General features: G+C 42.8%; 1 protein-coding gene across 1 annotated transcript in view; it reads right to left on the minus strand.

Moving 5' to 3' along the window:
• Positions 1–904: 904 nt before the first annotated feature.
• Positions 905–21258, minus strand: part of BRSK2 (BR serine/threonine kinase 2) — a 297765-nt gene continuing 277411 nt past the window's right edge. The window contains exon 19 of the mRNA XM_008504684.2: positions 905–1398. Within this exon, the coding sequence (XP_008502906.1) occupies positions 1223–1398 (176 nt within the window). The 3' untranslated portion in view covers positions 905–1222. The remainder of the gene's footprint in view (positions 1399–21258) is intronic.

Consider the following 21258-nt stretch of genomic DNA (forward strand, 5'->3'; position numbering starts at 1 on the left):
CTCCCTCCTACGTTTACTCCTTTCCCCTTCCAGCAGGTCAAAAAGCAAAATGATACAGTACAAAAAAAATCAATTACTTGGTGTATATATATGTATGTATGTATGTATATTTGTATAGAAATATACACTCATATATACATGTATATACATTTAAAAAAAAAAAAGGTGGCAAAAGAAAAGGAAAAGGTGGTGGGGAGAAAAAGAAGGTTAAGAAAATCCCATGAAGAAGCTCCCCAATATCGACTTGGTTCAACGCTTAGTTTTGAGTTGCTCCTGGCTGGTTTCTGATGAGAACGTGCTCTGGATTCATGAAACACTGAGTTCCCACTACACCCTTCTCCTTCCCAGCACCCTCCCCCTCGGGGCTGAGTTCACCTGTGTGGACAGAAGTTGCCAAGGGTAAAGGTTTCACTTCAACAATTTGCAACTTCCCTTTCAGCCCAGACTCTGCAATCCCACAACTGAGCAGATGTCTCTTGTGGAGCACCAAAAAAAGAAAAAGAGAGGGGGGAAAAAAAAATGTATGGCGTGCACTGGGGAGGTGTCTGGGGAGAAGTGGGGAAGAAACCCACTTCCTGAAGGGAGAGGGGAGGCTGGGAACCTCAAACAGGACTGGTCCTTGGACAGTCTACATCGGTTGCCTTCCGTCAACAAGTGTCCGCAGAGCACAGAAGGTGAAGCCGTGGCTGACATGTTAACTTTTCGGGATAATTCCTGGTAGCAGAGCGGAAACAAGTGGTGTCGTCAGAAACACAGAGAGAGCATGAACAGAACAAGAAACGAAACAAAAAGGAAAAGAAAACGAACAAAAAATAATAATAATAATAAAAAAACCCAAAAAATCAGGAAGGAGAAAAAAAGCAAAACATTCAAAAAAAGGGAGGGAAAAAACCAATCGAATAAACCACAACCCAAGATCTGGTGAACTGGGTTTGTCAACTGTGCTACCTTTTCTTTTCTTTCTTTTCTTTTCATTCTTTCATTCATTTGTTTTTGTGTTTGTTTCTGAGATATATATTATATATCATATATAAATATATATGTATATATATACAGTCATTCCTTCATACAAAATTTGTCTATAGACAGTTTTGTACTGTTGTGGCAAGGTATATACATCCTTCTAGTTTAGAGGCTAGCTTGCTAAGGAATATTCTTTCATTCTTTCTTGCTTTTTTTTTGTTTTTGTTTTTCTAAGTTATTTAATTTTTTATGTGTTTATTTAAGGTTGGTCTTGTAGGCCGACTGATGAGACCATCTTTGCTTTGTCTTTGCCAGCAGGGTACTTATTTTCTCCTCTAGACCCATAGTCATTAGAACCGGAATCGCTCCGCTTGCTGTTTGCGCTATGCTTGGTTGGCGTGCCGGGGGGATGGCTCACCTGCCCGTTCTTCTCGTCTGAAAAAAGTTGTTTAATTACGTCAAAGAAGTTACTCAATGGGCTGCCTGGGTACACAAAACAGAGGAGACAAAAAAAGAAAGAAAGAAAGGAAAAAAAAAAAACAAAACAAAAACGAGAGAGGGAAGGAGAGAGAAAAGAGGAGAGAAAGAGAGAGAACAAACAAACAAATGAACAATGGGGTTTTTAACGAGAAGAACATGATGAGGAGATCCAGAGCCACGTGCGTGGGGGTGTGTGGGGGATGAAGACAATGAGCAGGAAGAGGAAGAGTGTTTCAGATGGAACACCTACAGGAATAAAGAGGCTGGTACATAAAGTACCTAGGGGGAAGGACCTAGTTTTCTCCTGCGTGGGAGAGCATTGCTGTCTCACCTAGCAGGACACAGTACCATGTGGATGAGGTTAGTTCAATCTATCACTCAGCCACTCTGCCCTGAAATGTCAGTGAATCTAATGCTGGATGCAGGCAGCTCCACCTTACTGCTGCTGCCACAAACGTGGGGTACTTTATGCGGTCACCAAGGCTTTGCAGCCTTGCCAAGCTTTCTGGCAACACTAGGAATTAGACTTTCTTGGCTTGCATTTTATTTCTTCCTGGTTACCTCTTTGTTCACCATTAAGGGACCGAAGTCACTAAGCCTGAATGCTTCAAGGGGAGCAGCAGCTGAAAAATGACTTAGAGCTGACACGAGCACCTGTGGTTTGTGGCTTGTACTTGCAAGCTTCTAAGCACCTTCAGATCCTTCTCACAAGAGGTACCAGGAAATGAAGATGCTGAACTTCTTGTGGAATCAAGCTGTTACACATCTCTTTCTGGTGCCTGCCAGGGTCAAGTACTATTTTCTTGTAGTCCTGAATTTATGTTTTCTCTACAGTTCAGCCTCAATGACACTGACATTCACTGCAGGGGAGTTAGGAACCAGGTGTAGGGTTGTGAGGCAGTAGAAGAGGAATATCCTGAACTAGAGCAGGCTGCACTGTTAACATGGGTTAGGCACTCTGCATCTTTAATGCAATCATACAATTTTATGCTGTTTGGACCACCAGGCAGCAGGGTTGTATGCTGTCAATCTAGTCCTGTGTGGAAGGATACCCGAGGAAAAGAATCTAGAGTGCTACTGAGGGAAAGGGACCAGGTGCTACTGGAAAAGTAAGCTTCTGGGGGCATTTCCAGTCCCTTTTAATTTGGTTGGACTGGGGGATTAATTGTGATCAGACACAGGAGGGGGTCACACTAAATTCTCTAAACACAAACCTTTAAGGTGGTTTTTATCTAACATCCACCATGGAGGTGATACCTGTTCATGATCATTAAAACCCCAACATGCTTTTCTCAGTATCAGGAGTCTTGGATCCATTTTTCTAACAAATTCAAATAATGTGTATCCCATGTAAGTCATTTCACCTTCCAGCTCCCAGGAGGACACAAGATCCTTGTATCTGCCTCCCAGTGCTGTGATATGCTGTGAAGAGTGGAACCTTTCTTCCCTGAGGTGGGAACATTCAGTCAGGAGCAAAGAGTTTTTATTTATAGAAGGGACTGCAATTTATCCACACGTGGTGGACACTGGTGGCTTGATAATCATTATATTTCCCTGCACTTTCATTGCAAATGTAGACAAAGCAGTTACTAAAGAAGGCAAGCACTTTTTGACTACAGTAACTTGTCTGGAGAGCTTGCTGAGTGCTTTCTTATTCTTTAATGGAAAATTCTAGGCAAACATCAACTGCTCTTATACAAAGAAAGAGGAAATATATAGCATTTGTGCCCTGCAAAACTTAAAGTGTTGTTTTGTTTTTTTTTTCCTGCCTCATGCTAACCAGGCAGGTGCTGCTTTCCTCTGCATGTTAACAGGCACTGAGAAATATCAAATTTCTCTGGCATATACAGAGAAGGATCTCAAGTCTTATTAACCTAGTTCATTCCTTGTCTTTCTTTACTTGCTGCTTTGTGGTTAATTTACTGCTGGTCCCAAATGGTTATTAGATTCGGGCAGGGCATAATTCACCTAATTGACTAAAGCCTTAGAGATGTCTCTGAACAGTCAGACAAAGCATGTATCTCAATTTCTGGCTCAGAAGAGAAGGGCTATCAAACTCTCAGCCAGTTCTGGGTTAGATCTCCATGAGCTCCACCTGCTTATTTCCACATGCATCCAAGTCCCTTGGAAGGAGGATGTCTATTCCCCATCTATGACTTCAGAGATTTCCCTAAGCCTTCCCTAAGGTTTGTGGGTGCATACTCTGCTCAGACTCATTTCTACCTGCTCAGACTCATTTCTGCTTCTTTTAGGTGGACGCTTTTTTTTTTTTTTTTTGATGGAAAGAAATCAAAAGAGAAAGCAAACACTCAGCCTTGAATGCAGGACTGTGGGCAGATCTGGTTCTTATGTGGCTTTGGACCTCTTATCTTCATAAGCAAATGGAGTCAGCAGAGAGAATGAAAAAGAGCACTGAAAAAAATGCTGGAGAGGGAAAGACTGCAAGTTTGTGAGAAAAAGGGGGGGGATGTGTCTAGTTTTTCAGTCGAGCAGCTTATTCAACAAGCTTAGAGGGAAAGAAGAGGGCAGAGTAAGCAGGGCTCTGCAGGGATCAGGAAAGTTTTTTGTTTTCAGGTAGACAGGAACAGTAGACAGAAGTACAGCTTGCAAGAATGGAGCAATAAAACATTTTTTAAACTGTATTTATATATCTTGTATCTGTTGAGTTGTGATACAGGATTTTTAATCACCCTATTAAAATATGCAAGCCTGTTTCATCCACCCTTTCTCCTCCCCATGCCCTACCAGCTTTCAAGTGCCTGGAGATTTACTGCAGCAGAAATATTTAACAGACTGCTTTTCTTTGCCTGTATCACTACTGGATTGCATACAATCAGCATTTTCAGGTAAAATTTTAATGGGATATAAGAAATCCTTAGGGTTATTTAAAGAGAGCTACTGAAAAATAAAATAGGCCACTTCACTAACCCTTTCCTTCCTTTGCCTTTGTTGTATCTGGGCCTGTAATAAGGCAATAATGCTGTCATATTCCTGCAGTCAAGACAGAATTTATCCTACCCCAAGCAATACAGACAGCCACTGCATTGATGTTGTCTACATGACAGCTTGTTAGCCCATTCCTGGGCTGGTCTAGATATTGGTCTTTGGGTGGAAAGACATTTTTCTCACATTTTTCTCTGGAGATATGTAAACATGGGTCATTTATGCTGGAAGCATGGAAGTACTGCATAGTATTGTTCCTCTTTGTTCTCAGTTCCCTTTGGGCTTATAAGTCCAGTATAACAAGAACTGAAAATGCAGATGATGAAGGATTGGAACAGCTTTTTCAGCAATCTGCCACTCCTAGTATTCAGTGCAAAATGTGTGATAGGCTCTAGACCTTGAAGTCCATATAGGGGCCTCAAAAAGGCTGCCTCTCTTATTTTACAAGGTGAGTTGACCTTCCTTTTCCTCTGGACAGGTTTGAAGGTTTGGCTCACTGATTCTTCACATCTTTCCTAGTGTTTCACACTTCTGTAACTAAGGTTTTTTTTCCTCTTTAGAGCAAATGTTCATCAACACAGAGCAAAGAAGACACGAAGGGTAGCAAGAGTTAGAAACTGTGAGAATCATCAGAGGCATCAGGGGAGGCTCAGAGCATTAGGTTTACATCCAGAGGAGGAAATGGATGCGTGCATTTTTGAGTTAGACCAAGGAGCTGTATGCTGCAAGATGAGGAGGGGGAATGGGTCTGAAAACAAGCACTGATGCTTATGAAAGGGTCATGTATTGAAGGAATGCACTTGTGTGCAGCACTGTCACAGCCAAGTATAATGAAAGAAGTCAAAACTATGAATCCATCTGAATACAGCAGGCACTAAAAGGAAGAAACAGGGCTGGAGAGACACAGAAATGGAAAGGAAGCTGGGCAGATGGCTTGTACCAACCCTCACAGGCCTCAGTATTCCATCTGCTGTTTATAGAACACTATACTGATCTATCCCCAGTGGTGTCACCAGTTTGAGAAGCAAAAAGAGGAGCACCCAGGTAAGAGAGGAAAGAGAAGATGAGGTGACTCAGTCCAACCATCTGAAGTGACACCAGGAATGGATGCACCTTGCAAAGATCCTGCTCTGATCTTGCAAAGAGTCTCAGAGTCCTCCACGGAAAATAACAGGTGTTGAACAATAGCTTCAGGACAAGCCTAGAGGCTTCAGTCACTGATTAGAGCCTGCTGGTTTGTAACATTTTAAGACAATCAGGTAAGGACTTGGTCCTCTTTTCATTAAAGCAAATAGCAACATTCCCATTGACTTACTTAATGGAAGGAAACCCTGAGGCACTTTCTTCTCCTGTGAAACCATCTCTCTCAAGTCTATGTATTTTTAATGCACTAATCTTTGTGGTGCTAAACACAAAGATGCACAAAACAAATATACCATCTGTGGGATTATCCTCTGCCCTTCCTTTCTACATAGCTTGAGAAATTTTGGATTTCTGCATTTTTAGCTGAGGCTTTTTAAGACAGTGAATGTGAAAGGAAATGCCTCCACTGGAGACACCCTTTTTCAACCTGACTTTATATTCCTTCTCTTGTTGCTTTCCATCCTTTCTGACTGTCCTTTGCCTGCCTCTGCTACTGAGGCTTTCTTCCTGTATTCAGCCTTTTCTCTTTAACCCTTGTCTTTTTCATCCCTAGCTCATCTGTATTTCAACAGCAGCTGTGATTTCAGAGATTCATGTAACAGAAATCCAACTCACAAAAAGCTCTGAGAACTCCCTTGATAGGTGATAATCCCTTCCTTTTAAAAACAATTTGTGACTGAGTTCTATCCCTTTTTGTTAAGAGTAAACATGTTTTTATCTGTTTGATTGGTTTCTGTTGGCAGAGTCCCTTCTGCCTTCAAAAAAGACTTAAAATACAGATGCCACTGACAGTATACGCAGTGAAAGGGATGACAAAAAGATAAAAGTGGCCTACTCCTCTTTGTTTAGTTGTAATATTTTGTAGGAGTCTTCCTTCAGACTCAAGAGCCCTGAGCCTAAGCAAATCCCAGAGATGCCCCAGTGAGCTCACTGACTATTGGAGAAGGCTGCAGAAAGGATTTTTTTCTCCTTTAATGGTTGGGTGTATGGGGCTTCCCTCTAGACTAGAGAAGGGTGACAGAAAGGCCACTGCAATGCCCTGCTAGAGCCCATCACACAGAACTTCCTCTTGGTGTATGAACCCATCCTAGGCCATCTGAAGTAAGCTGAAGAAATGGCAGAAATCCCAAGATGGGTACTTGTCTAGAAATATAGGAAGTCAGGAAAGCATTTCAAGAGACATGGATGTGTTTTTATTCTATTTATAAATTAGCACAAGAGACTGACCTCCACAGGTTTTCCCATTTCTTTTTTCCCCATTCTGTTACCTATTGACACCTGCTACCTGAACTGCAAATGGGAAAAGTGACTTCCAAAGGCAACCACAGAGCTTGTTTCCCAAAGCCCATAGACACTGCTAGGAAAAATGCCAGCTGAGAACAGTGTTTGCAGGAACACACTGCTGGGAGGAACTACTCAGATTATCACACACTGTTAGCTGAGGTGTCCATGCTGCCAGCAGAACATGGGAACCTCCACTTGCTAGACACCTGGGCAGCTATCAGCAACCAACCTGACATTTAAGTGCTGCATAACCCATCCTTGTTCTTACTCCTCCTGGCTCCTCTGCAGGAGGGTGGCCCGATACTTGTGCCTAGCCAGGTGCATCCAGATGGCCATGCTGCCTCTGTCTTGCACATTTTCTCTCTCTCATCCCCTTGCAGAGAAGCTGAGATCCATCTCAACCTTTCCTGTCACAGACTATATAACTGAGACACTTACCTCTTGGGTAATGCATAGAGAATGGTGCAAAGATTATGTGTAAAGAAAGGCAGCAAAGACCCAAATAGTTGAGGCTTATTTCCTTGCTGCTACCTTTTGCAGAGCTAAGAAATTAATCAGCAAGTCTCCATTGCTGGCCAATCCAGCATCACCACGTAACATCAAAAAAAAAGGTGTGATGACAGAGAGGGAATCATGCAGCCATTTGGACAGATGGTGGCACTGAAAGAGCAGGCAAGGATAGTGGTGGGATAAGAGATGACAGATTCTGTTGTGGAACCGTGCTGAAAACTGTCTGGTAAAGGACAGCCTGAGAATTCTTTGTCCTTTTACAAAGATCTGCCTGTACAAGTGTATGCTGAGAGGGGAAGCTGATGACCTACACGTGTAAAGCTGCAGCAGATGATAGTACTGCTGCTACCCATTCTCTTAGAGACTTCTGCTGCTTCATTCCACTTTTACGTCCAGAAAACTGTCAGAAAGGTATTTGGACTTCACAGTATGATTCTGTCCTTTCCTGCCAGATGGATGTTCAAGTATGATCTTACGAGTTTTAAGTTCTCTAACCTGTTACTAAGTAGACAAACAAGCTGGGTATGCTGGTGAAATGTTCCCTCCTCATTTTCTCCGAATTAATCCCTTTAAAATAGAATTTAATATTCTGGAGGCCATCTCAAGTTTAGCTCAGAACAGCAAACAAGTATTCATGTGGAGTATCCTGAAGCACTGCCTGCCATTAAGAAAGTTCTGTGATCTTACTTAAGAGAGAGATACTTGTGCTTTCTGCATGGGCTATTATTATAGAGAAAGAGATCTTGTATTGGGCAGTAAAAACCCAGCCACAGCTGTCAAAAAAGGATCTGACATGTACCAAGTAGCTCAATATATCTAAATTAATCCTCAGAGCCAAGTTACCATTTTTGATGCTACCTTCTATCAAACAAAAACATGAGTCACAAACTGGAAAAGAAATGTTTGCCCAGCACAACACTAGAATGCAGAAATTTGACTGGAGCTTAGAGGGAGTCAGCTATCATCCTTTTGGAGAGCAAAGGACAGGAGTAGACTGGGCAAGCATAACAGAAATGTGGCTTGAACAATTTGAGCTCTCTGGCTTATCTTACTTAGCATGATCTACCAACTATGAATGAATATGTGGTCTTTCAGGTAGATCTTCTCTTTATGTCTCCTTGGGGTCCCAATTTAGACAGAAGAATCAGCCATGCTCAGGAAGAGCAGTAGCCAGCACAATTTCCAAAAATGCTAATTTAAAAAATGCTTTTTTGACTACCCCACAGTGTAACAGTAGTGCAAAAAGTGCAAGAGCCTTCCAGCAAGGAGGGCAGCACGTTTTTTTCTGCAGGTTTCAGTGTCAGTGTTTCTGCCATCAGTTACATCTTCATGCATACAAATCACCACCCTCCTCTTCCATCAAATAGCTACTTCATGAGATGCAGGATTACTCTAATTAAAACCAATATGGATCAGGATCACTTCCAAGAGCACTAAATCCAGATATTTGCTGCCGCCAGTAACACCAGCAGTCTCTAAATTAGCACTCACAAAGCTACAGGCTGCATTTGCAAACCAAATGAGATGTAATCTGTCTTAAAACTACAAAATGTCTCCTAATTTCTCAAGGAGCTTGAGATGCTATTGACATGGGCTCATGCCTTATGAATCAAACTGTAAATGCAAGGAGCTACAAAGAGCTGCCTTTGCCCTCTTTGGATGGAGGAGGACTGACCACAGGGGAGAAGGTCAGCTGGCTCTGTGCAGGAAGCTGTGTCAAGTCCTCCTGGAAGCAAGATACTCACTGACATGCACTGGAAAGATACGAAAGGCAACTGGATTTGTTGTGCTTCTGCTTTGATCAGATAACTTTGGAGATAGCCACTGGCACACACAAGGGTACATAAAGCTTTTTGTTGAGCCCTGGTGCTGGGAATCAAGGTTTGAATTGTAAGGAGCAACCCAGGATGTTTAAGAAGAAACATGTTTGCCCCTGTACTCAGCGCTGGTGAGACCACACCTTGAGTCCTGTGTCCAGTTCTGGGCCCCTCAGCTCAGGAAGGAGATTGAGGTGCTGGAGCAGGTCCAGAGAAGAGCAAGGAGGCTGTGAAGGGATCCAGCAGAATTCCTGTGAGGAAGGGCTGAGGGAGCTGGGGGTGTTGAGGCTGGAGAAGAGAAGGCTCAGGGGAGACCTCATCACTCTCTACAACTCCCTGAAAGGAGGTTGGAGCCAGGGGGGGGTTGGGCTCTCTTCCCAGGCAGCTCTCAGCAAGACAAGAGGGCAGGGTCTCAAGTTGTGCCAGGGGAGGTTTAGGTTGGAAATTAGAAAGAATTTCTTTCTGGAGAGGGTGATCAGCCATTGGAATGGGCTGCCCAGGGAAGTAGTGGATTCTCCGTGTCTGGAGATATTTCCAAAGAGCCTGGATGTGGCACTGAGTGCCATGGGCTGGGAACCACGGGGGGAGTGGATCAGGGGTTGGACTTGATGATCTCTGAGGTCCCTTCCAACCCAGCCAGTTCTATGATTCTATGATTCTATGAAGTCTTCTGGCCAACCTGTAGTCACAGGGTTATGGTCTAAGACTTTGCAGGAATGTGTTTGTGCAGTGCCTAACACAAGAGCTTGATTTCACAGGAGCTGTGCTCTTTATACATGCTAACCTTTTCCTTCTCTTGTCACCCTTCAGTTTCATGGAAGTGTCACTGATGACTTAAAGTCTTTAAGGTTTGTAAAGACAGACCCTTTTCTGAACAAGGACTTCTGAAATCACCCTGTGGCTTTTTGTGTGGTGTATATAAATAGCTCCAGATTCCATGTGTCCAATCTACTTGCCTTCTAATGATACTTGCTAATTCCCAGCTTTGTGGTTGAAGCTGGAGGGCTTTCCAGTTTGTGTATAATCTTAATTCTTATTTTTAATGTAAAGGTTCTGTAGAACCTACTAGAACCTCATTGGCAATTATACAACCTATTGTTCAGTGAGATAGACAGAAATACCAGATTAGATGGTAGTAAACAGTTCTCTCAATCCTGCCTCAAAAGAAATAGAGTCCATCTCATTCTTTTACAGCTCTGTTGATTTCAGAAGGTTTAATGGGAGCTTTACCATGAAGTAGTAAAGCTTATTTGTCACTAAACTGATTTGGCTCTATATACAGAGAAGGAATAAGTAGATCAGGCAAGTCAGAAGGTATCACTCCTATAGGCAGTTTTTAGGTTACAGCTGCATTTTAAATGTAAAGGTTTCAATTTTAACAAGGCAAATTTAATCCTTCAAACAGATAAGGAAGACCCCATGAAAAGCAGTTTAGTCTGGTATTAAGAAATGCCCATTCCCCTGCTAACATGAGTGGAAACATAAAATAAAATATTCCACCCCAGTGTGCATTTCAAATTTATTATGAGCTAAATTATTTTCTTCAATTGTGAAATATTAAGAATTGGCAGTGGTTTTCTGGTTGTGCACAGGCAGTGTTGCTAAAGCAGCTGTTACATCATTTGGATATTGGCAGCTCCTCTGACACACCTCTGCAGGTCAACATTAACTTGTTTTTCAAAGCCAAAAAAAGGCTATATGCAAAATATTTTCTCAGACTGATGACCACTGCAAGCAGAATATGCAATAGCATTTAAAGGCCTAAACAAATTTGCCTTGCTGTTAGTTACAACACTCAATGGTTTCTAGCGGGTGAAAAGATATCCCTAATTCCCATCAGAGCTTTCACACAGCTCAGCCAGACACAGAGCAGCTGATCAGCACTTGCTGCTCCAATGTTCATTCTTTGGCAACCCCCAGTGCTCACTCTCAGAATATGGAACAATGATGAGGTGAAAACCCCCCATAGTAGAGTTTTTGTTACACTATTTGTTGTTACTAGATCAACATTTGTTAACTTCACAGAGGGTTCCCTGTCCTCAAAGTCACAGAGCAGAGCTTGCCACTAAAAGGCTAAAAGCTGGCATCATTCCCTTTTGCTCCCCTGTCTAAGTTGTGGGTGAGCTTTTCACTCAAATAGGAGTGTAGAATTCTGCATGGTGCACTCACTACTGCTTGAGTGATGTGTGAGAGCATGAACAGGAATATTTCAAGAAAGCAGCTTCATTCAAACCCCTGGAACACATCCTCTCTCTTCTCTGGACATATATTTCTGTCTGTGCTTTAGCTGCCACAAAACAGGTTCCCTGCTGGCTATCAACTTGTCCTCTTTGTCCCTTGTTGGACTGATGCTGACACTGTGGCAGGGCCTGTGTAATGCTCTCTGTCTACAGAATGCATTAATGCTCTCTGTCTACACAAGGCAGAGTGCTGGCAGTTGTCTGTTCAGCTCAATTAACTTGCAAGCGATCAGGAGAATCAGCATTTTAGTATCTTTGTACAATGTGAAGTCCAGATCCAGGCAAGAAACAAAAGCTTGAGGGAGAAGAGGGATTTGTTGTCTGATGCTTTCAAGGAGAAGCTGGAGCTCTGCCTGCAACTTAAGTGAGTCCTCCTGAAGAGATGAGAAATAGTGTAACTCAGAAAACTCCAATGAGAAATCAAATGAGCTCCTTTCAGAGCAAAAGAAAATCTCTCACCAGCAAAGCTGCAACTTCAAGGTAAAGAGATCATCTGAAATACAAGAAATGGGCCAAATTCAGCCTCAGTTACACAGACATAAACCTCATTTCATTTCCACTGTGATGATTTTCTGTTGTTGCTACAGATTCCACAGCAGCTCCAGAACAACTCTCCTTGGTTTACAAAGAGATGACACAGGAGTCATCTCTTGGGTGGGAGTTGGTGGGAGGTACCAGCTCAGAACTTCTTCAGTGTTCCCTTTCACAGATACCTGAATTCAACCTAGAAACCAGAATGAAAATCTAAAGAGAACAGAGTTCTCTTAGACAGAATCTTTCTGTACCAGGTTAAACAAGACAAAAATCTCTCTTATGGTATTTGGGTATTTTCACTACTGTGTTTGGAGGAGTCAGTATGGGCATGGGTAATCAAAGAAAGAACACAGTCCATGTGTGCACAGAGGGGAGGGAAGGCAAGGGACAAGTTAACCCAAATTAATGGAACCCCACACAACTAGAGCTGCAAGTTTTGCAGGAAATTCTTTTTTCCCTCACTCATTCCTAACAAAATTCTTCATCTCTAATAGGTTCACTACTTCTCCAGCTGGAGACACAACATCCATCCCCAAGACCAGAGAGGAACCAGGACAATTTACACTGGCTAAGTGACTGACAGATAATATGCAGTGTGTCTTATGGAAGATGTAAAAGCTTCTTACCCCAAGGATATCTGGGGAAGAAGGGAGTGGATGTAAGAGGGAAATAAATAACATAACAATCCTGTCTCAATAAATAGCAGGAAACCAAGGGAGACAGCAGCTAGGAAGGCAGCATTCAGCTTCACTGCAGAAAAGGGACTGAAGAATCATGAATCAAAGGTGGCAAGTAAACAAAAGAGGAGGGGAAAACATGAAAGGAAAAGAAAATCACTGGCCTGGGTTACGGTGAGGGAGGGAATCTCAAGTGCAACACCAGACACTTGTGCTATGAAGGGGAAAGCTGTGGCAGAGCCTGTGCATCTGTGCATGGATGAGGAGGAACAGAGTAAGGGGAATGTGCTTGTGTCCAGCAGGGAAGCCAAAGACAGAGTGGGCTGGTACGGGGGGGTAGTCTTGAAAAGAGCGTGAGAGAGCAGGGAGAGGGAAGGGGAAGAGGTGGAAGGGACAGCACAGCGTGTTGTTATGTTGCTCAGCAGGGGCTGGGGAACAAGAAAAGGCAGAAGGGAAGGAAGTTCTTACCACATTTGGAAAGTCTGCCAGTCATCAACTCCATACAGTTAGTGGTGTCTGGATCATAGAACGGAAACAGGAGGGAGGGAGGGAAAAACATAAAAAAAAGGTTTCCATACCTCTGTGCATAAAGTAGTAACTTAGCACATCATTACCTGAAGCAGGAAACATAAATACATCTTCGTCTTCACACAACACAGGCCAAATTCTGCCACCCACTGTATGCCAGTGCAAAGCTGGCCCTGTGACTGGGAGTGCATGCTGCTTCAGTTCTGCTGCTTTCACACACCACTTTATCATTGTTTTAGGTATTTCTGAGATGTGTGAAATACTCTGCCACCACATAACAAACTATAAGCCTTGAATACATTGTGTCACCTGGCCAGCTTTGCAAGTGAGCCTGCAACAAGTAGGAAATGCCCAGCCAGCTGATCTATGTACACAATGCAGCAATTTTGGACATGGAATGAGAAAGGCTATGTACACAGCTCAGAAACATCCTTTAGACCAGAGGATAACATCCATGTCCTCAGCATAATTCTTCCTTTCTCATTCATGTGTGGTCCTTCACCCCTTTTGCTTTCAAAGCCACTATTCACATGCACTAGAATCACTTCTGGAAAGGGTGGCAGAATCTGGCCCAAAGATATTACTGTCCACTTTGTGTATAGCTCCCATTGCCACAATCTCTGAGTGACTGCATGATAAGCAGAAGGAGCTCTACATGTCAGCTTTAAAGCAGAAAGAGCAGCCCTGCTGGACACTTCCATGGGGAACCTGCTGGGGAGCCAGATCTAATCTGCCAGCCAGGATTCCCTTGCATTTGGGATCATAATTGTTGCATCCGTGAGTGCTGGGCTATGTGGAGCACCCACTCACTGCTGAGCAAGGAGGTCACAGTTAAAGCACTTGGTTCAGTCTCAGATCTCCTCTTGCCTGTCCTCCCAATGAACACTCAGGTGTTCAAGAAATGGATAACTTGGAAACATGCACACATATGCTGAAAATCCCTGACTGTTAGGCAGCTCTAACTACTCCCTGTCTGCTGAAGAGTCTGCAGGTGAGAGGGAAGGATAATTTCTCAGCATTCCTCTTAATTATGAAGAAAAGTAATTTCAAAAAAAGAGGGAAGGGGTGATTAAGCTTGGGTAATCTGGACCCATGGTAGAAGAGCATGGAGTAGGCAGGACAGGTGCTTGGCCCTGTGACACTGGTCAAAGCATCTAAGCAGCAGTTGCATGCTCTCCATCCCCAAGGCCAGAGGCAGCCAGGCAGAGGTCAAGGGGAGATGATACTCATGGAAGGTCTCTCAGAAAGGCACAAGACTGAGAGAAAGACAAAGCCAGGAAAAGGAGGGAGGGGAAGGAGAAGAGAGGATCCAAGAACTGGAACAAGGTAGCAGAGGTGTCAGAGAGGCCAGGAGTTTAACTTTTGGCTCATCTGACTGAGTGAAGGCAGATTAAGCTCCCAAAATATAATTCTCCCTGATGATGCCTTGAGAAGTGCCCACGGCTGCTGACTGAGCCAACAACCAGAAGTCCCAGCCAAGATTTTGTATTGGTTTTATTTCTTTATATCTTGGAGAAGTTTTTTGTCTCATGCCTATTCATGGTTCCTTGTCCAGCCCCGTCCTAGCCTGAGCCATTGTTGTCATGCAGTGTAACACAGATCTATAGTGGCAGAACTCAGAACATTCTCCCAATCAATAGCAGAACTTACTCTTTGAAAAAGAAAAACACATCAGAGCAAGGTAAGTCTCCAATATGACTGAAAGATTGTTTCTGACTCCCACCTCCAACAGCTGGAATTTTCCCCTCAAGTTAGCCAGACTGATTTGGACACACAGTGACCAGCAGTCTGGAAACAAAAAAGGCAGTAGCTGGCTAATGTCAGAGTAGGTAAATATTGTGTCTGGTTTACTGAGATTCTCCTGAAACCCGTATTTCTGTTTCCTTATTACTTTAAATAAACTAAAAATAATAATGTCTCCTTAAATTAACACTTCAGAATACTTTTCTAAGCCATCTGCAGTCAGCACAGCTCTTTTCAGTTTTTAATTTAAAGCTAATTTTATAGCAGGTCTTCATACATTAGAAGACAAACTACATTTACAGAAATTCTACAACAGGAATAAAGCATTGTAACATAGGCTTTTTGAAAGTGTAACATCTTGGGCTCTGTATCCTGTTTTGTTCCTAAAAAACTATATTTTCATACTGTAGAATTGGTTTCAGTGGATAAGGAGAAACACAAATCTTAGTAAAATACAAGATGATGGAAAATATCAAAGGAACACTAATAAAATCTCTAACTTGTCTTAAAGATTTTATGCTCAACTATAACTTGTATTCTCTGTATTACCATGGCCAGTCCCAGGAACTGCACAGGAATTTATTTTTCTTGTTAATGTTTTTCCAGGATATGATCAGGCTGGTTATACCTCATTCCTAAGGCACAGAAAACATGAGCACGCCAGAAACAGCAGCTGATACCACATCTCTTGAAAGACTAACAGAGTTAATATGCCCTCAGCTTCTCTGTTTTAATAATTACTTTAATATTTCTCTCATTTCCATCATATTGTAACATCTGCTTTAGTAAATACTCTATATTATAAAATATGTCATCATTTTAAAGCAGAATTTTCATTCTAATGTAGATAGATTCTTGGCAGTCAGCTTCTGCTCAAGGATAATAATCCATTACCCAGTGACTGTGGGACCTAGGTGTTATGGAGGTGAATAAAGCCAGGGCCCAAAGGCCTTCAGCTGTCTAAGAAGTGTTCATGGATCATGTAACTGCATTTTTAAAGTCTGCAGTTTAATTTTTGTAATTAAAGCATAGTGGCAGTGTCAGATTTCAATGCTTCTGATGATAAGGCAATTCTTTATTTCACAGAGCTTGCTGGCAGTCACTCATGCTTTGGATTTGACCAAAACATTATAAATGACACCCAGTTCAGTTCATTAACAGATGGCAAATGCTTTGGTTAAAATAAGACCTTCCTTCCAAAGGGCAAACAAGCTCTGAATCCTTTAAAAACACTACTGTTCTGCTGATTTTTCCCCCCCAGTTTTCTTTATTCTTTAATTTCTGCATTTTCACCCTACATAAATTCCATAGTCAAGCTGCCTGGTTTATGATGCTTCTGATACCTCTGAGATCAAGATTTCTCCCAGCCCAGGAAATCTGACCCGAACAGCTGCTCCTCTGAGATCTCCAAATCCAGGGCCAGATCCCAGAAAGCACTGAGCATCTCCTGTCAGATGCTCATAGTCCTCTACAAACATTTCCCATAAGGGAGTTGATGTCAGGGGAGCCACCAGCACCAGTTTCTCTGTCTCAGGGTAGTTACCATTGAGACAGGGGCTCCCCAGTCCTTGGGTGCTTATTTGAAATGCAATATCATAACTCTGGAGAGCTTGGATTTTTTCTACATACTTCATTTCAGGACTATTCAGTTAATTTTAATGACACCTGATCAGTAGTAATATTAAAGCTGTTCAGCAAAAAAACCTGGAGTGCTCTGCCAATCCAACCAGCATTACATGGCAGCTTTTGTAGGTGGGAACAATGACAGCAACACAAAGTAATTGCCTCAGACATTATATGAGAGGTAAGACATAAAGGCTTGCATAAGAACGCAAGAAGCATGATGAACCTGGGACCTGGATGAGTCCCAGATTAAACTGATGTGCAGTCCAGTTCCAAACTGGCATCTGTATAGCCCTGTTTTGAGTCTGCAGCTGGAATTTTACCTTGCAAAACACTTTACTCCTTATTCCCTTTTCTGTCCTGAAATAAATTCCTCCACAGATTTGGGAACTGTAAGTTTCTTACTAATTTTGGGGGTTTTTTTTGTAGAAAATCAGCCAACCTACAGCTCTTGTAAGCCATGAAAATAAACACACAGAATTTACAAATCTGTAATCAAGTAAATTTTGGGGGGGCCACATAAATGTGTTTTGGTTTTGAGATGTACATCAGCCCAATAAGAGAGTTTGGGTGCATATACAGAATATCAACACAGTGATCAAGTATTTGCAGTGCCCTATTTTGAAGTTGGATATAGTCTCTAAACACTTGTTGATGCTGATGAAAGACACTGCCAGCAGCAACACTGAGATGCTCTGAGATGCCAGTGGTTAAAATCTGACATGAAGCCAGTAAATATAATAAAATAGAAAATCTATTACAAAAAAGTTATAAAGACTGGTTTGGTACTGCTAATTGCCCAGAACATGGGAAAATGGAGGAAAAATAATAATATGTAGCACCCCACACTTAAAAACAAAGCCCAGAGTCAAACAAATATTAGGAATATAAAACCTGACACCCTATGAATGGTCACAGATGGCTTTTGCATGTCCCTACTCACTAGCTGCTTCTATTACTCTTCTGTGCAAAGGCACTGGAGGAAAACAGATTATTATTTAAGAGGAGTGCTGGGTTGAAACAAAGGCACTAATCTGAGTTGTTTACTTCCCTAAGGGATTTGGACAGGCTGGACTGATGGGCTGAGGTCAACTGTTTGAGATCCAGCCAGGCTAAATGCCAAGTCCAGTACATATGCCCCAACAACCCCGTGGAACACTACAGGCTTGAGGAAAAATGGAATGGTGCCCCAAGGAAAAGGACCTGGGGGTACTGGTTGACAATGAGCCAGCAGTGTGTCCAGGTGGCCAAGGCCAACAGCATCTTGGCTTGTATCAGAAACAGTGAAACAGAGTGGCCAGCAGGACAAGGGAAGTGACTGGTGAGGCCATACCTCTCATACTGTGTTCAGGTTTGGGCCCCTCACCACATGAAGGACATTGAGGTGCTGAAGTGAGGTCAGAGAAGGAGCTCACAGCTGGTGAAGGGTCTAGAGAACAAGCCCTGTGAGAAGCATCTGAGGGAACTGGGGAAAAGGAGGCCAAGGGGAGACTTTATCACTGCCTTACAGTGATACCTGAAGTGCCTTACAGCTACCTGAAAGGAGGGTGCAGTGAGGGGAGGGTCAGACTCTTCTCCCAGATAACAAGTGATAAAACAAGAGGAGAAAGCCTCGAGTGGCACCAAGGATGGTTTAGATTGGATATCAGAAAAAAAATGTCTTTACTGAAAGGGTTGTCAGTTACTGAAAGAGGCTGTCACCATCCCTGAAGGCATTGAAAAGACAGGTAAACACTGAAATTCAGGACATGGTTTAGTGGTGTTCTTGGCAGTGTGCTAGGTTAGTGGTTGGACTTGATAATCTTAAAGGTCTTTTCCTACCAAAATGATCTCTCTCTCTCAATGGAGAGAGCTCCTTCTATCTCAACAAAGGGCAGACCTGCCCAGGGGTTACCTGAGTAGAGATTCTGAGCGTATGGCTCCTGGATGGAGCACCACATGAATGAGAAACAAGGCCAGCTGCTCTCAAAGGCAGCAATGGTCCCCAAAAGGGACTGTCCTCTCATGGCCTTGCTGGGATAATGGATTTTGTGATACCAGTAACAAAAACACATGGATAGCCAGCCTGGTTGAGACCAAAGGCCATCCAGTGCTCTGTCTCCATCAGCAGCCACACATACAAGAGTGACAGCCAAGCATACAGAACACTTAACACTGCCTCACTCTCACCACCTTCAGGTCAGAAGTTTCCTGAGCCTGCTGAGGTTCCTCATGAAAATATTTCTTACAGTTCAGCCTCCCTCTGAGTAAGAAGTACTCAGGGAAAGAGAAGCAGCTGCAAGTTCTTTGCATTCAGAACCTGCTTTAGTGAGGAGTTCCATAGGTCTTACATTTGGATACATCTTTCAATATTTTTTGGTGCATGGATTTGCCTGGTTCCACATGATGGCTTCTAGTTAGTAACAAAAATGAACAGCTAGCTACTTGTCCTGTGCCAGTCATGTAGACCTGGTATTGTCTCAGCAGTAATGGCACAGAGGGTTTAATGTCCTGAAACAGTAAGGTAGCAGGTTGATGTGTTGCACTAAATTTGCCCAACTGGAGAGTGGATTTTAGCACTTTGGGGATAAATTTCATTTATTTACACACATTCAGGTAAGGGAGGGAAGCAATTTTCCTAATTTAGAGTATGTCAGAAGAAATAAGCACAGCCAGTCTTAGGAAGAAAAAATGGAAGTGAATGGAGGGATATCAAGGGGGAAGGGGTAAGGTGCTCAAGTGTGACACAGAAACACATCTGCCTAAATCAGGTATATATCAGGCTCACACAGATGCACAAACACAGATGCAGGGGCAACATGACATCTACAAACACTGTTGTGAGCTGGAGGAATGAGAAAGAGGTAAGTGCATTCTGAAACCCAGGCAAGCCTGCTTAGTGGGCTGGCATGCTGCATAATAGATCAAAGAGAAGCAGGAGAGAGCATGACTGTCAGTGCCAAATGCTTGTTAGGTCTTAGTGTTCTGCTTTATGCTGTGTTCATTGAGTCTTCCCCTTCTGCAGGTCTTACTTTACATGCTCACATCTTTCACAGATGTTTTTCATCTTCCCATCTGTAAGGGCATCTGAACTGCATGGCAGGGGAGACAGCCACACAGAGGATATGTCTGCACACAGTGAGCTAGGAAAATCTCCAGTGCTGGGCCTGTGTTGCTGGTTAGAGCCAGCAGGACCTGCAGAGCCACGGCAGAGGAGAGTCAAAGTGAACCCTGAGCTTGTTCTGTTGCAGCAGTGGACTGCCCACAGGATATCTTCAAACCATGAACCTGAACGGGAGTCCAGCCACCACAGTTCCTGTGAGGTGTTCAGGGCTGGGAATATGGAAGAAGAGAAACTGAGAATAATCTGCCTTGTTTCTAGTAACAAATGCTGAGGAGTTCCATGTCAGTTTCTAGGAAGCTCTTGCACACATCTTCCCAGCTGCAGGTATCCAGCTAAGCAAGGGGTTGAATGTGATCTCTTGCTGACCCTTTATTCTTTGATTTCCCCTTCCTTTCTCTCTGGCTGGGGTTGTGAACCACAGAGCCTCTCTACCCTGACGCACAGGTTATCTCTTCCTGGTAACAATTTTGATTCCCCTTCCTGTTTTCTTTTTCCCTGTACTCAGCTCCAAACTAATTTTTTTCAGGTTAAACTCTTTCTCTGTTTCAAGACATTTGCATATTCCTGATCCAATCAGGTAATATGATATTGAATAATTTAGCATAATAATAATAATAATTTGTGAGCTGTTTTGTCTGGATAACTTGGCCAAGGGAATTCTCATTTTTAATTTTTAAGAGACCTTCATTTTCATTTTTCATTTTGCTCTAGGGGCAGTTATCCATTCCACTCGGGCACTGAAGATCAGGCTGGGTTTTTCCTGCTAGTCCAACATGTTCTCATGTAGCTTTAGGCAGTAGAAAAAGATTCTGTATCTCTAATATGATTTCTTCATTCCAAAAAGAGCAAAACTGTAAGTCAGACAAATTTCTCACAGCACAGTTTGCCCTTAACCTCTACCTGAGCCTCAGGCAGATGAATGATTTTTATTCCTGTTATAATATGACTTTCCTACAGCTATATCTTGCTTCACATAGTAAATGTGCACGAGGCTCCTGGCCTTCCTAGAGTGCCTCAGTATCTAGCACATACTAGAGTGAAGAAGGTAAGAGAGATCACCCTGTTATTTACTTTTTAACATTTTTTTCCTCTACAGAAAGTACGGATACACATCTTTCCCTAAGAAACAAGGGATGCTTGAATGTTGTTCATGCAGTGGGGGTAATCTGAACTAGACTCAAAGGATGCTGTTCTACCTAATACCCCCTCACTCCCACTTGGCTCCAGTATTTACCAAGAAGAAGGGCTTGCAGAAAATTCTGGCTGCTTCCTTGAGTTTTATTTAATTTCAGAATTCTAGAGAAAAAAAATCAGAATCTTCACCTTTCCTGTTTCCTAACAGAATAACCCCTGCGCTGAGCACACTCACAATCCAGCATGCAGAGGGCCAGGCAGTACTGGAGGGCAAAATCAAAGTGGAAAATACTATTTCCTTAACTGAGTATACTTCCCTGTCATGTAGTGAGCATACACTCTTCTAGATGGAGTTATTTGATCTTTAGTTGTTAAAGCCACACTGTTAGACCAGAAGGATGTAACCCATATGTGTAATGAGCCAGGGATTTCTAGGATGTAAGAGCAGGATGTAATGCTGACTTCATTCCTCTACTTTTGTCTTTGCTGTTTCACACAAGGGTCAGACATAGAATTTGGTCCTTGCATGTACTATT

The sequence above is a fragment of the Calypte anna genome, chromosome 5, assembly GCF_003957555.1.
Source record: "Calypte anna isolate BGI_N300 chromosome 5, bCalAnn1_v1.p, whole genome shotgun sequence".
NCBI lineage: Eukaryota > Metazoa > Chordata > Aves > Apodiformes > Trochilidae > Calypte > Calypte anna.